A 13,438-nucleotide genomic window follows, 5' to 3' on the forward strand; every position below is an offset into this window, starting at 1 on the left:
GTCTCCTCTGATTAGACTGTAATGCTTCCTGTCCTAAGCTTGTAGTGCAGGAATATTGCAATTCTATCTGTGACTGAGCTAGGAGCAGTGGCGTAGCGTGGGTTGTCAGCACCCGGGGCAAGACAAGTAATTTGCGCTCCCTAACCCGGGGCAAGGCAAGTAATTTGCGCCCCCCCCCCCCGCAGGTAGGGACAGAGAGCTGCAAGTGTGAGCGCCCCCCCCAGATGTTGCGCCCGGTGCGGCCGGGCCCCCCTGCACCCCCCACGCTACACCACTGGCTAGGAGATAGGAAGCGTCGGATCCAAACTTCTGCTATCAACGTCCTGGATAGCCTTTGGGCAAATGTGTGTCTGCTTTGGCTCCAATCTGTAATGACTGCTCCCCACATCAAATGGGGGGGCGCCTTTTGCGTGGTCGTGCGCAGCCCCCTGGATCCCAGTGTGGCTCCCAGTAGTTCTGGCTGGCTTCGCCCTCCCCAGGCTGGATACCTGGAGGTCTCCACCTACCTCAGCCAATCGCCCAATCCTGCCTGGGGAGGCGTTGCCAGGGGATTGGCCAGTAGGGGGAGGGACCACCCTGCCCACACAACAGAAGGTGAATCTTACCTGCGAAGCGTTGGCTTCCTGCAGCCAATCAGAAGCCGTGCTTTGGTTTTCGAACATTTTGGAAGGCGGACGGATTCTGTTTGACTTCCAAGGTACGACTATATTAGAAGATCCCCAGATAAAAATTCCCTAACCATTATAGCCTTCTGGCCTCATGACCTTTATAAAAAAGCAATTAATAAGAGCTACATTTGTTCTGAAAAGGCAATAAAAAAGCAACATTATTTTTCTCAGGTCTCCGGCTGTTGTTGGACTACAACTCTCATCATCCCTATCTAACAGGACCAGTGGCCAGGGATGATGGGAATTGTGGTCCAAAACAGCTGGAAACCTTGGGTATGCCAGAAAGGGAAGGAGTAGACCTGTTAGCTTCATTTAGAGTAAAGATAATAATAATAATAATAATAATAATAATAATAATAATAATAATAATAATAAATTATTATTTATTTATACCCCGCCCACCTGGCTGGGCTTCCCCAGCCATTCTGGGCGGTTTCCAAAAAAATATTAAAATACTGTAATACTGTAATACATCAAACATTAAAAGCTTCCCTAAACAGGGCTGCCTTCAGATGTCTTCTAAAAGTCTGGTGGTTGTTGTTCTCTTTGACATCTGGTGGGAGGGCGTTCCACAGGGAGGGCGCCATTACTGAGAAGGCCCTCTGCCTGGTTCCCTGTAACTTGGCTTCTCGCAGTGAGGGAACCGCCAGAAGATAACTAACACACCTGTAGTATCCTTTACCTTTATTTTGTTTGACCCCTTGGGTACTCTGTGTGGTGGTTAAAAGGGTCATCATGGGGAAGGCTGTGTTCAGGAGGGATTGTGAGAGAGCAGTGTGGGGATGCTTGAAGGAATCTATGTAGAAAACTTGCATTGACTCTTAATGCTCCCTGCAAAACAGACCACCTTAAGTTGCAGTTCTCAAGTAGGTTTCTGAGTACTTTCTCCACTGTGTGCAATGCGAATGGACCTTCTTATGATAGCTGACGCTTCTCTTTAGCTTTCTGCAGTGACATTTCATCATCGCCATGTCTAATAATGAAGGAAACGGAAAAGCTGAGAGCCATGAGGTCACCGAAAAGGAACAACAGGTAAGGTGGTCCTTGCTGCACCATTTAAGCTTTAGACTCAAACAGCAAGTTAATTATTATTATTTATTTATTTATTTATTTATTCATTCATTCATTCATTCATTCATTCATACCCTGCCTATCTGGGCAGCTTCCAACAAAATATTAAAATACAGTAATGCATCAAACATTAAAAGTTAGTCTAACTACTTCCTCCCCAAAGAGTGACACTACACAAGGAAGGATTTTCTGATGTTTTGCATTCTTACTTGACAGTAACTGCAGGCATCTGGACTCCAAATCTGACTAGAGCTACAATGCCTTTTTAAAAACAAAAACATGGAGGCTTCCATGCCTCTGTTATGAACTCTTAAAGGAGCCCAGCCCAGGTCATTCTGCAGAGCAAAATATTCCACCTACAGTAGAAGCTGCCTAGTATACCATATTTTTCGCTCTATAGGACGCACCGGACCACAAGACGCAGCTAGTTTTTAGAGGGGGAAATCAAGAAAAAAAATATTCTCTCAGAGCTTCTCTCAGAGCTTCTCGGGGCTGCAGGGGGAAGCCCGGGTTTCCCCCCCAGCCCCAAAGAGCAAAGAAGCCAAGACAGTCAGCAGGATCCATCCCGCTGGCTGTCTTGGCTTCTGCCATAGCCGCGCAACCTCTCCAGCCAGGAGCTAAACCTCTCCAGCGTGGCTAAAGAAGCCAAGGCAGCGAGCTCGATCCAACCCGCCCGCTGCCTTGGCTTCCTCTTTAGCCTTGCACAGCCTCTCCATCCTTTAAGGAGCGCGCGGCTCCTGTGGGCTTTTCTATGAGGAGGGAGAAGGAGCTGACTGGCCGCGTCAGTCCCTTCTCCCTCCTGGGAAAAAGCCCACAAGAGCCACGTGAAGCTTGTGTGCAGCTCTTGGGGGCTTTTCCTGCCTGCCTCCCCACTGCATTCGCTCCATAAGACGCACAGACTTTCCCCCTTAGTTTTTAAGAGGGGGAAAGTGCGTCCTATGGAGCGAAAAATACAGTGATTACGCTGACAGTCAAAACACAGAACTGGTGAGAGGAAGATAGAGTTCTAAGCTTTACGATTCACTCACACTAAGCTAGACCTGCTCAAGGCACACACGAGACTCGCTACCGCTGGCCTTTGTGAGGATGCTTTTTGACAATAACTCTTACCGTCCCAAGAAAGCAACAGTTTAGCATCTTCTCTAGGGTCTAAGAAGGTGGTGACTCAATGCTGTATCTCTTCCCAGTGTGTCATACAAAGGCTAACTGATCTGCCCCTGGTCAGCATTACCTGTGAGATCCTTTCCACTACTTATAACTCTGCGAAGGCGTCTCATCCATCCATCCATGCAGTCTGTGGTATGGCAGAAGTTGGACTAAAGAAGATTGCCTCCTCGGCAGTGAGCAGTGCACAGCCTGTCCTGAATAAGCTTGAACCTCAGAGTAAGTAAATCCTGGCTTGATAGTTTTAGGAATGTTTTGGCTTCCTCCTTGGTCTCTCATTTAGGTGTGGGTGTCCCAAGGCTCCTCAGTACCAGCAATGCAAGCCTAGAAATCCATTCTAAGCTCCCCACCCTTCGATGTGTGATAAAAGGGTGGGCTATTATGCAATGTTTATACATACCACAAATACAAAATATGATTATATACATTTTGATTACAATAAAAAGGTAAAGGTACCCCTGCCCGTACGGGCCAGTCTTGACAGACTCTAGGGTTGTGCGCCCATCTCACTCAAGAGGCCGGGGGCCAGCGCTGTCCGCAGACACTTCCGGGTCACATGGCCAGCGTGACATCGCTGCTGTGGCGAGCCAGAGCCGCACACAGAAACACCGTTTACCTTCCCGCTAGTAAGCGGTCCCTATTTATCTACTTGCACCCAGGGGTGCTTTCGAACTGCTAGGTTGGCAGGCACTGGGACCGAACAGCGGGAGCGCACCCCGCTGCGGGGATTCGAACCGCCGACCTTTCGATTGACAAGCCCTAGGCACTGAGGCTTTAACCCACAGCGCCACCCGCGTCCCTCTTGATTACGATATTGCAATGCAAATACAATATTGAAAACCAAATACGTCCCATTAAAAGGCTGAAGTAAAACTAACCTGTGCTTTGATTGCACTCGGTCACCATTTTGGTTTTGAGGTAAAAGGTAAAGGTAAAGTACCCCTGGATGGTTAAGTCCAGTCAAAGGTGACGATGGGGTTGTGGCACTCGTACCGCTTTTCAGGCTGAGGGAGCCGGCGTTTGTCCACAGACAGCTTTCCGGGTCATGTGGCCAGCAGGACTAAACCGCTTCTGGCACAACAGAACACCGTGACAGAAGCCACAGTGCACAGAAACGCCATTTATCTCTCCACTGCAGCGGTATCTGTTTATCTACTTGTGCCTGTATGCTTTTGAACTGCTAGGTTGGCAGGAGCTGGGACAGAGCAACAGAAGCTCACCCCGACACAGGGATTCGAACCGCCGACCTTCCGATCGGCAAGCCCAAGAGGCTCAGTGGTTTAAACCACAGTGCTACCCGTGTCCCTTTTAGCTTTGAAAGCTGAGTTGAAAATGCACCAAGTCAACTTCTAAGTTGTCACATGGTTTTAAAGTAAGTTTTGATTTTGAAGGAAGCGATGAGGCAGCCAGCGAAAGGCTAAATGGCTTCTTCTCTTTCGACAGTTGCTTCAGCAAATACCTACGCCTGCCAGGGCCTGGACAAACTGCAAGAGGCTCTGCCTGTTATGCAGCAGACTATTGAAAAGGTAATGGCTCCACCTCTGCTTCTTCTGTGTAGACAGTCAGCCCCCCCCCATCCCCGGCATCCTTTCTGTTACACATTTATGATTACAGTGGTGCCTCACAAGGCGAAAAGAATCCGTTCCGTGAGTCTCTTCGTCTAGCGGTTTTTTCGTCTTGCGAAGCAACCCCATTAGCGGATTAGCGCTATTAGCGGTTTAGCAGCTATTAGCGGCTACTAAAGGCTTAAGGGATTAGCGGATTAGCTGCTAAAAGGCTATTAGCAGCTTAGTGCCTTAGAAGAAAGGGGTGGGGAGTGAAAAAAAATCGCAGCAACTCGCAAGACATTTTTGTCTTGCAAAGCAAGCCCATAGGAAATTCGTTTTGCGAAGCACCTCCAAAACGGAAAACCCTTTCGTCTAGCGGGTTTTCCGTCTTGCGAGGCATCACTGTATTTGTGCCCTGATGCTACTGGGGTGATCATGCACATTCCCACTTTCATTACAGTTTGTTCCTGCCAAAATTATAGCGGTGGTCACACTGCTTCATTTCCAAGCAGTGCATATCCTGTAACTTCCTGCTGAAATCCCATAACTTTTTTTTTTACCACAAATGTTCCAGTTTTTATATATACGGTGGACGCTCGGGTTGCAAACGTGATCTGTGCCGGATGCACGTTTGCAGCTCTGCATCTGCGCATGCGCGGGTTGCGATTCGGTGCTTCTGCGCAAAGTACAATTTAGCGCTTTTGTGCATGCGCGAGCGCCGAAACCCGGAAGTAACCCGTTCCGGTGCTTCCAGGTTTTGGTCCGTAACCTGAGAAAACGCAACCTGAAGCGTCTGTAACCTGAGGTATGACTGTATATATTTATTGCCCTGCTTACAGCATGCTATAACTCCTCCAGGCAGCACTAACGTGGTAGTGTTGGGGACGCATCGCAGAACAGCTAATAAAGCAGAATAAATCCATCAGTCGTGAACTGTTGTGGGTGTATTCGACAACATGGTCTTGACACAACAGAACTCCGGTCTGGAGGAGCCCAACAGGCCAATGGTCTGACTCTGCGCAATTACACTGCCCAGATAATATCAGGAGTTTTACATGTAGAAACTTGACAGGACTCCTTTGCCGTGCCCTGTGGCACGATTTCTCATATTTCTTTTGTTTGTTCCTAACAATCGCCTATCTATCAGTGCTGAAAGGGGGGCGGAATAAACATCTTCCCCTCAGGGTTGCGTGTGTGTAGAATTACTGCCATCCATTGATGGGGTGAATCAAATTGGAGTTGATGACTAGGAAACTAGAGATCCTTCCAGATTTACTTGGGAGGGGCTCTACTCTGCTTCTTGGCTTGGAGTTTCACTTCTCTTCTTTCTTGATGTGAGAATATATTTTAAAAATTCCTTCTGCAGGTAGTACTTAATGCCAAAGGCCTTGTCCTGGGTGCCAAGGGTACAATGTCAGGTCTAGCAGGTGGGGTCAAAGAGGCTGCCCAGGAGAGGATGAAGATGGCCGTGTCTGCAGTGGTGGTTGGCATGAACACCGTGATGGAGGGCAATGTGAAGCAGATGGTGACGAGTGGTATTGACCACATGATAGAGGCATCTGTGGAGATGATAGAATACTACCTGCCAGTAACAGATGAAGAACTAGGTGAGACTATTGCAGCTGCTTTTGTGAGGGACTAATACCACTGTATTAGTCATATTATATCACCAAATACACCACCTCTCCAGTCTCGCTTGCTATAAATAATCAGACAGTTGTTTTTTCAGAGCAGGATTTTGCCATATAACATAGCAAAACAAAATATAATAACAAAGGAGGCTCACAGACCCCCTTTCAGTTCCAACATACCAAGTCTACGTAGGTGTTCTTCCGTTCAAATCCTTTTTAGCACCTCAGTGGCTGAATTAATTAGCAGAGTAGTTTCTCCCCCTTTGCTCAGATCACGTCCAAAATTTAAATCCAATTTTTCATCTTAAGAATTGGAAGCTTACTGTTAACTGGAAGCGACTTTGGAGAGTTGCCAAGTAATGTTCTGGGCTTTCCATCCAGCCTCCCCAGCCCCTCCTTCCTTCTGAATTTGGGGCCAGGGAGTGTAGGGAGACTGATTACTCCCATCTCAGCCTCTGATTCTGGAACGTACGGCAGTGATGGAAGTGCTTCCCCCCGCCACCCCCAAAGAGCAGGTTGAAAGGAACCCAAAGCCTCCAGAGGCTTCAGGTTGCCTTCACTGAAGCCTGGAGAGTGAGAGGGGTCAGTGCGCACCGACCCCTCTCACTCTCCAGGCTTCCAAGCTAGTCGCCTGAAGCCTCCAGAGCGCAGCAGGAACTCCCGCTGCACTCTGGAGACTTCGGTTGCCTTCACTGAAGGCGACTGAACGCACCTTGAGCGCACCTTGTTTTTGAGAAGGAGAACAAGAAAAAAAATTATCCTCCTCTCTGCGCAGCGCTCCCTCAGCGAAGTGGGAGGAGAAATGGAAGGGGCTCCGTTTCTCCTGCCGCTTCGCTGAAGGGGCGCTGAGCAGAGAGGGGGAGAATTTTTTTTCTTGTTCTCCCCCCTCTAAAACAAGGTGCGTCCTATGGTTGGGTGCATCCTATAGAGCGAAAAATATGGTAGGTTTATGGGGGTAGCAGAAATAAATAGCCACTTAACATGTCAAGACCGTGTATGTCCTTTTCTAGCTGCCCTCGCAGCCTCTATGGTGATAAACAACCCTGAAGAAGTTGCAGAAACAGCTCCTGTCAAAAAGGAGGAAGAGGAGGCGAGTTACTATCGGCGCTTAGGCGCGCTCTCGGCCTTTTTCCGACACAGAGTCTACCAGAGTTCTCGGGCAAAGATGCAGAGGATCAAGCGAAGCACACAGGAGATACTCTCCCAACTTCAAGAAGCTGCTTTGTTGGTAAGAACTGAACTACTCCTCTGGTTCCAAGATCTGCCTATAGGACAGAGGTAGCCCCACCATGGTGAACTCCAGAAGTTGCTGGACTACAACTCCCATCAGCCCCAGCCTGCATGACCAATGGCTGGAGATGATGGAACTTGTAGTCCAACGCCATGAGAACCTCATGTTGGATATGCAGAAGGGTTAATGGGGTCTGGGCAAATGGTGCTTGGAATAACCACTGAGACAGAAATGCTTGGCACTTAAAGAAAGATATTAGTGGTGGCGCCAGGCATGCCTCCCTTAGGAGTGGATTCCACCAAAGAGAAGCCACCACTGAAAAAGCTCATTTTGTGCCGCTGCTCTCCAGACTTCCCTTGGAGCAGAGATGAGTATAGTGAGTACTCAGCTGAACACTCTTGAAAGTCTAATCCCATACAGTGGTACCTCACGTTAAATACTTAATTCATTCCGGAGGTCTGTTCTTAACCTGAAACTGTTCTTAACCTGAAGCACCACTTTAGCTAATGGGGCCTCCTGCTTCTACCATGCCGCCAGAGCACGTTTTCTGTTCTCATCCTGAAGCAAAGTTCTTAACCTGAAGCACTATTTCTGGGTTAGCGAAGTCTGTAACCTGAAGCGTATGTAACCTGAAGTACCACTGTACTGTAACTCCTGCCCACCTCTTTGCTAACTTCTGTGGCAGAACATTGAAGTGGCTCTTAAGATAATGCTTGAAAAGGTCTCTAATAAAAGATGGAATGGGAGTGGCTGAATGGAGTTCAAGCTATTGGTCAACGATAGCTGCAAGATACTTCTTTATATTGAATGTTAATGTTTTGAAAATGCCTTTCCAGATAAAGTACACCTTGCAGTCTCTGGACAGGCAACTGAATCCTAAAGTTGCTAATCACCAGAAGGAAATGGAACCATTCTTGGTGGAGTGGAATGGGAGTCTTCCAATGCCGAGCCAGAGCTATGAAGAGAGTCTTTTAGAGGTATGCTTTAGAGGTAGCAACAGTGTTTCCCAAACTTGGGTCTCCAGCTGTTTTTAGACTACAGCACCCATCATCCCAAGCTAGCAGGACCAGGGGTCAGAGATGATGGGAAATGTAGTCCAAAAACAGCTGGAGACCCCAGTTTGGCAAACACTGCTGTAGAGCAAGTATGTAGAACTTGTGTCCCTCCAGATGTTTTTGTTGTTGTTTAGTCGTTTAGTCGTGTCCGACTCTTTGTGACCCCATGGATCAGAGCACGCCAGGCCCTCCTGTCTTCCACTGTCTCCCGCAGTTTGGTCAAACACTATCCACTATCTCATCGAACTTTGAGAACACTATCCAACTATCTCATCCTCTGTCATCCCCTTCTCCTTGTGGCCTCCATCGTTCCCAACATCAGGGTCTTTTCCAGGGAGTCTTCTCTTCTCATCAGGTGGCCAAAGTATTGGAGCCTCAGCTTCACGATCTGTCCTTCCAGTGAGCACTCAGAGTTGATTTCCTTGCAGTCCATGGGACTCTCAAGAGTCTCCTCTAGCACCAGAATTCAAAAGCATCAATTCTTTGGCGATCAGCCTTCTTGATGGTCCAGCTCTCACTTCCATACATCACTACTGGGAAAACCATAGCTTTAACTATACGGACCTTTGTTGGCAAGGTGATGTCTCTGCTTTTTAAGCTGTTGCGTCTTTTAATTTTGTGGCTGCTGTCACCATCTGCAGTGATCATGGAGCCCAAGAAAGTAAAATCTCTCACTGCCTCCATTTCTTCCCCTTCTATTTGCCAGGAGGTGATGGGACCAGTGGCCATGATCTTAGTTTTTTTTATGTTGAGCTTCAGGCCATATTTTGCACTCTCCTCTTTCACCCTCAATAAAAGGTTCTTTAATTCCTCCTCACTTTCTGCCATCAATGTTGTGTCATCTGCATATCTGAGGTTGTTGATATTTCTTTTGGCAATCTTAATTCCAGCTAGGGATTCATCCAGCCCAGCCTTTCTGTACATAAGTTAAACAAGCAGGGAGACAATATACAGCCTTGCCGTACTCCTTTCCCAATTTTGAACCAATCAGTTGTTCCATATCCAGTTCTAACTGTAGCTTCTTGTCCCACATAGAGATTTCTCAGGAGACAGATGAGGTGATCAGGCACTCCCATTTCTTTAAGAACTTGACATAGTTTGCTGTGGTCGACACAGTCAAAGGCTTTTGCATAGTCAATGAAGCAGAAGTAGATGTCTTTCTGGAACTCTCTAGCTTTCTCCATAATCCAGCGCATGTTTGCAATTTGGTCTCTGGTTCCTCTGCCTCTTCTAAATCCAGCTTGCTCTCCTCACCCCCAACCATGGGCTGGTGCTGATAGGAGTTGGGATCAAACAACACCTAAAGGTTACAAGTTTCCCACCCTCCCCTATTGTAAACAACACTTGGCTATATGGACCAATGTTCTGACTTGGTACAGGGCAGTTTCCTTTGCTGCATTTCTGATGCTAAGCAACTTTTGTCCCGGGCAAAGTTGCTGGATTTGGGGTGGGTGGAATCTAGCCTTCCTGAAGTGTGAGATGTTTGTGCAAATATTTGCCGCAGTTCTCTGTAAACATGAAGACAATGCCAAGGGTTGGTTCAAAGTTCCTTCGCTTGCGCAAAAAGCATCTCTCTGGCCTCTCACATGGGCAGAAGGGGAAGGAGTGCTTAACTTCCCCCAGCCTGCAGCCTCCCAAAATGGCTCCAGAGCACTGGAGTGGTGTGCGCCAAGCAACATGGACGGTTGCAGCCTTGTAGAGAAATCAGTACGGCCGTTCAGTGCATGAGTAAGTAGAAGTGCCTTCTTTCTTAAAGGTAAAGGTAAAGGGACCCCTGACCATTAGGTCCAGTCGTGACCGACTCTGGGGTTGCGGCGCTCATCTCGCTTTATTGGCCGAGGAAGCCGGCATACAGCTTCCGGGTCATGTGGCCAGCATGACTAAACCGCTTCTGGCAAACCAGAGCAGCGCACGGAAACGCTGTTTACCTTCCCGCCAGAGCAGTGGCGTAGCGTGGATTGTCAGCACCCGGGGCAAGGCAAGTAATTTGCACCCCCTAACCCGTGGATTTGCGCCCCCTAACCCGTGGATTTGCGCCCCCTAACCCTAACCCCCAGCTGTTGCGCCCGGTGCGGCCGGGCCCCCCCTGCACCCTCCACGCTACGCCACTGCGCCGGAGCGGTACCTATTTATCTACTTGCACTCTGAGGTGCTTTCAAACTGCTAGGTTGGCAGGAGCAGAGACCGAGCAACAGGAGCTCACCCCGTCCCGGGGATTCGAACCGCCGACCTTCTGATTGGCAAGTGCTTTAACCCACAGTGCCACCCGTGTCCCTGCTTTCTTTCTTAGCCTCTCTCAAATACTTGTACTGATAGCTTAGGGTGGTGTAGGATAAACATGTCACCTAACGAGTTCTCTCTTCCCTTCCACTCCATGGCAGGCAGAATCGCAGGTTCTAAGCTTGACCTACGGCATCAGCCAGCAGATGCGGAATATCTGCCAGACATTCTTGGATAACGCGCAGGGCCTCCCTGTTGATCTCCTAGAAAAGGTGCAGCAAACATATAGCAGCATGGAAGAGCTACAGGCGACCCTCTCCGGTGCCCAGTCCTTGAAGGACCTTCCCAGTGGTAGCCTGAAGGAGAGCCAGGAGAAGATTGAGAAGGCCCAGGAGACCGTATTTGAGACCATGGAATACGTGATTTTGACAACATTGGTGGCTAGGTCTTTTTTTCCTGCTCAAACCTCTATGGAAGAACCTGAAAAGGAGGCAAAGGCACAGGCCTAAAAGAGTGCCAGGCGTGGGGTTCTGCTTGGAACTTGTCTACTTCTCTTGGACCAATATGTAGTATAAGGATTCTGACTTCTGGAAAAGTGTAAGAACTAAAATTGTCCCTAATGGTAAATTCCTTAGACTGGTGGTGTTTTTAGGGAATGAGAGATGCTTCCAAATGTTTTAAAACAAACTGTTTATCAAATTTGCACGCACCATATGTTTAAAGTTCATGACTTCACCCCCACCTTCCAAAATCCTGGGAACTGTAATTTGGGTGCTCTGAGAAGAGCAATCTACAGTTGCCAGGATCCTTTGGGGAGACCATGTGCTTTAAATCTATGGTGTGTACACAACTGTACTCCTTTTTGATAATTATATTGAGCAAAGCCTTATATCTACAAATCCAAAGGTTCAACTTGACCTTGTCTGGCAAGCTGCAGAAATCTTAAGGGGCCTGCCATGCGGGGGGGAGGGGGCAAATACCGATGCAGTGCTATTTAAATGTGTCTTGAGTATTTTATAAATAAAGAGTGGTGAAAAGCTGAGGTATTGTTACTGTTCCTGAACAAAAGTTTGAGCTGCTAGTGCTTTACTGCACAATTGTCCAAAGTGTGTGGAGGGGATTTCCCTCTGGAGCACAGAAATGGCTTTGTGTATACCAGCCACTGTCATGGCCTCACAAAATGGCCAAGACCGACAAACACCTTTCTGTACCCAATAACTAGCAAATTGCTGCTCTTCCTTTTGGGCAGAGGGAAGCTTCAAGACATGGCTCCAGTATTCCTGCAGGGTGGAGGTACCCCACCATAGCTATAGCCAATGGTATCTAAAGCCACTTGGAAATCCCTGGAGAATCAGTGGGGCCATGTTCCCCCAGACTTTCTGCTAGAACAAGTTGCCCACCAGAGCAACCAAGTGAGTTCAGGCCCCGAAACCAGCTTAAAGCTGACCAAAAGCTGACCATGTTCAAATATATAAAAGGATGTCACATAGAGGAGGGAGAAAGGTTGTTTTCTGCTGCTCCAGAGAAGCGGACACGGAGCAATGGATCCAAACTACAAGAAAGAAGATTCCACCTAAACATTAGGAAGAAATTCCTGACAGTAAGAGCTGTTCGACAGTGGAATTTGCTGCCAAGGAGTGTGGTGGAGTCTCCTTCATTGGAGGTCTTTAAGCAGAGGCTTGACAACCATATGTCAGGAGTGCTCTGATGGTGTTTCCTGCTTGGCAGGGGGTTGGACTCGATGGCCCTTGTGGTCTCTTCCAACTCTATGATTCTATGAAAAGGTATTCGCTAATTGGTTTTGTCCATTTGATGGGGTCATTGTTGATGCATTTGAGCACCTTGCCCAAAAAGGGAATATTGGGCAATAAACTAAATCAGATGGATATAATATATATTTTTATTCAACAAAGGGATACTCCATTGGGACCATAACTCTCCCTTCAATGTGGTGTTTCCATCCTTTTAACATAATCAACCCTTGCTTTTTATTTTTATTTTCCCTCCCTTCACCCTTAAGATCCCAGCACAGGTCACAACCATTGAAAACATAGCATTGAAAACAGTTTAAAACAATGGAACAGAGTCCTAAAACCTAGAATTTGAAGGCAATGATTAGGAACCACTTTAGATTCTGTTCCTTTGAGGTTTCTTTGCCTCTTTTGCTGCCACGGGACTAGTGGAGGGGAAATGAAGGGCGGGTCTCCTTTTATATTTGGGCTGAGGCTCATGTCAACTTTCCGGTTTGTTTTCCTAAAAGAGGAACTGAAAAGAACAGGCGTGTCTCAGCAAAAGCCTGACTGAATTCCGCATAAATCCCACTGCTATGTTGTTGTTTTTGTGTGAAAGAAAAATGCACTTTGAACACAGATAGAGCTCATATCTGGCATAGGAGGGGAGACCACACAGCTGGTAACAGCTCAGAACTAGTCTACACAAAATGCAAACTATACGGGCTATACCCATATATTTAATTTCTGCATTTATCTCCCACTTTTTTTGCTCCAAGGAGCTCAAAGTGGAGCACATGGTTCTTCTTACGCCTCATTTAATCCACACAACCCTGTGAGGTAGGTTAAGCTGAGAGGCAGTGGCTGGCCCAAGGTCATCCAGTGAACATCATGTCCCAGGGGGAATTTTAACCCTGAGACACATCTACATTCGTCGACTTATGACGTTATAAATGTGTTATAACAATGTGACACCAGGTGGCGATGTAGAGCTGAAATCACAAGTCAACAAGAATTTCTGTTGAGCTTTTTGCAACATTTCTTTTCAAAGCATTGCATAGTGTGTTTTTTATAGCTGGTCTCCCAAGTCCTAGTCAGACACTCTTAACTACTATACCACA

The 13,438-nt window shown here is 47.5% G+C and overlaps 1 protein-coding gene across 2 annotated transcripts; it reads left to right on the plus strand.

Annotated features, from left to right (window-relative positions):
• The first annotated feature begins 1,622 nt into the window (after window positions 1-1,622).
• Window positions 1,623-11,626, plus strand: LOC310667886 (perilipin-3-like). Of its 2 annotated transcripts, XM_083420924.1 has the most exons (7): window positions 1,623-1,700; window positions 2,927-3,122; window positions 4,347-4,429; window positions 5,817-6,057; window positions 7,092-7,309; window positions 8,149-8,289; window positions 10,749-11,626. In XM_083420924.1, the coding sequence occupies exons 1-7, from the start codon at window positions 1,638-1,640 to the stop codon at window positions 11,094-11,096; spliced, it is 1,290 nt and encodes a 429-aa protein (XP_083277050.1). In that variant the 5' UTR covers window positions 1,623-1,637; the 3' UTR covers window positions 11,097-11,626. The 2 variants fall into 2 exon arrangements, 1 of the variants encoding a protein (XP_083277050.1); XR_014506361.1 differs by lacking the exons at window positions 1,623-1,700; window positions 2,927-3,122; window positions 4,347-4,429; ... (1 more) ...; window positions 7,092-7,309; window positions 8,149-8,289 and adding an exon at window positions 9,934-10,095.
• Window positions 11,627-13,438: the final 1,812 nt, after the last annotated feature.

The sequence above is a fragment of the Podarcis tiliguerta genome (assembly GCF_965153285.1).
Source record: "Podarcis tiliguerta genome assembly, chromosome: 17".
In the NCBI taxonomy this organism is placed as follows: domain Eukaryota; kingdom Metazoa; phylum Chordata; class Lepidosauria; order Squamata; family Lacertidae; genus Podarcis; species Podarcis tiliguerta.

Excerpts from the sequence above, each read along its gene's own strand:
- LOC310667886 (XM_083420924.1), top strand. The coding sequence starts at position 1,638 with ATGTCTAATAATGAAGGAAACGGAAAAGCTGAGAGCCATGAGGTCACC. Across the intron at positions 1,701-2,926 it reads TCACCGAAAAGGAACAACAG|TGTGTCATACAAAGGCTAAC; the intron begins GTAAGGTGGTCC and ends ATCTCTTCCCAG. Across the intron at positions 8,290-10,748 it reads ATGAAGAGAGTCTTTTAGAG|GCAGAATCGCAGGTTCTAAG; the intron begins GTATGCTTTAGA and ends ACTCCATGGCAG.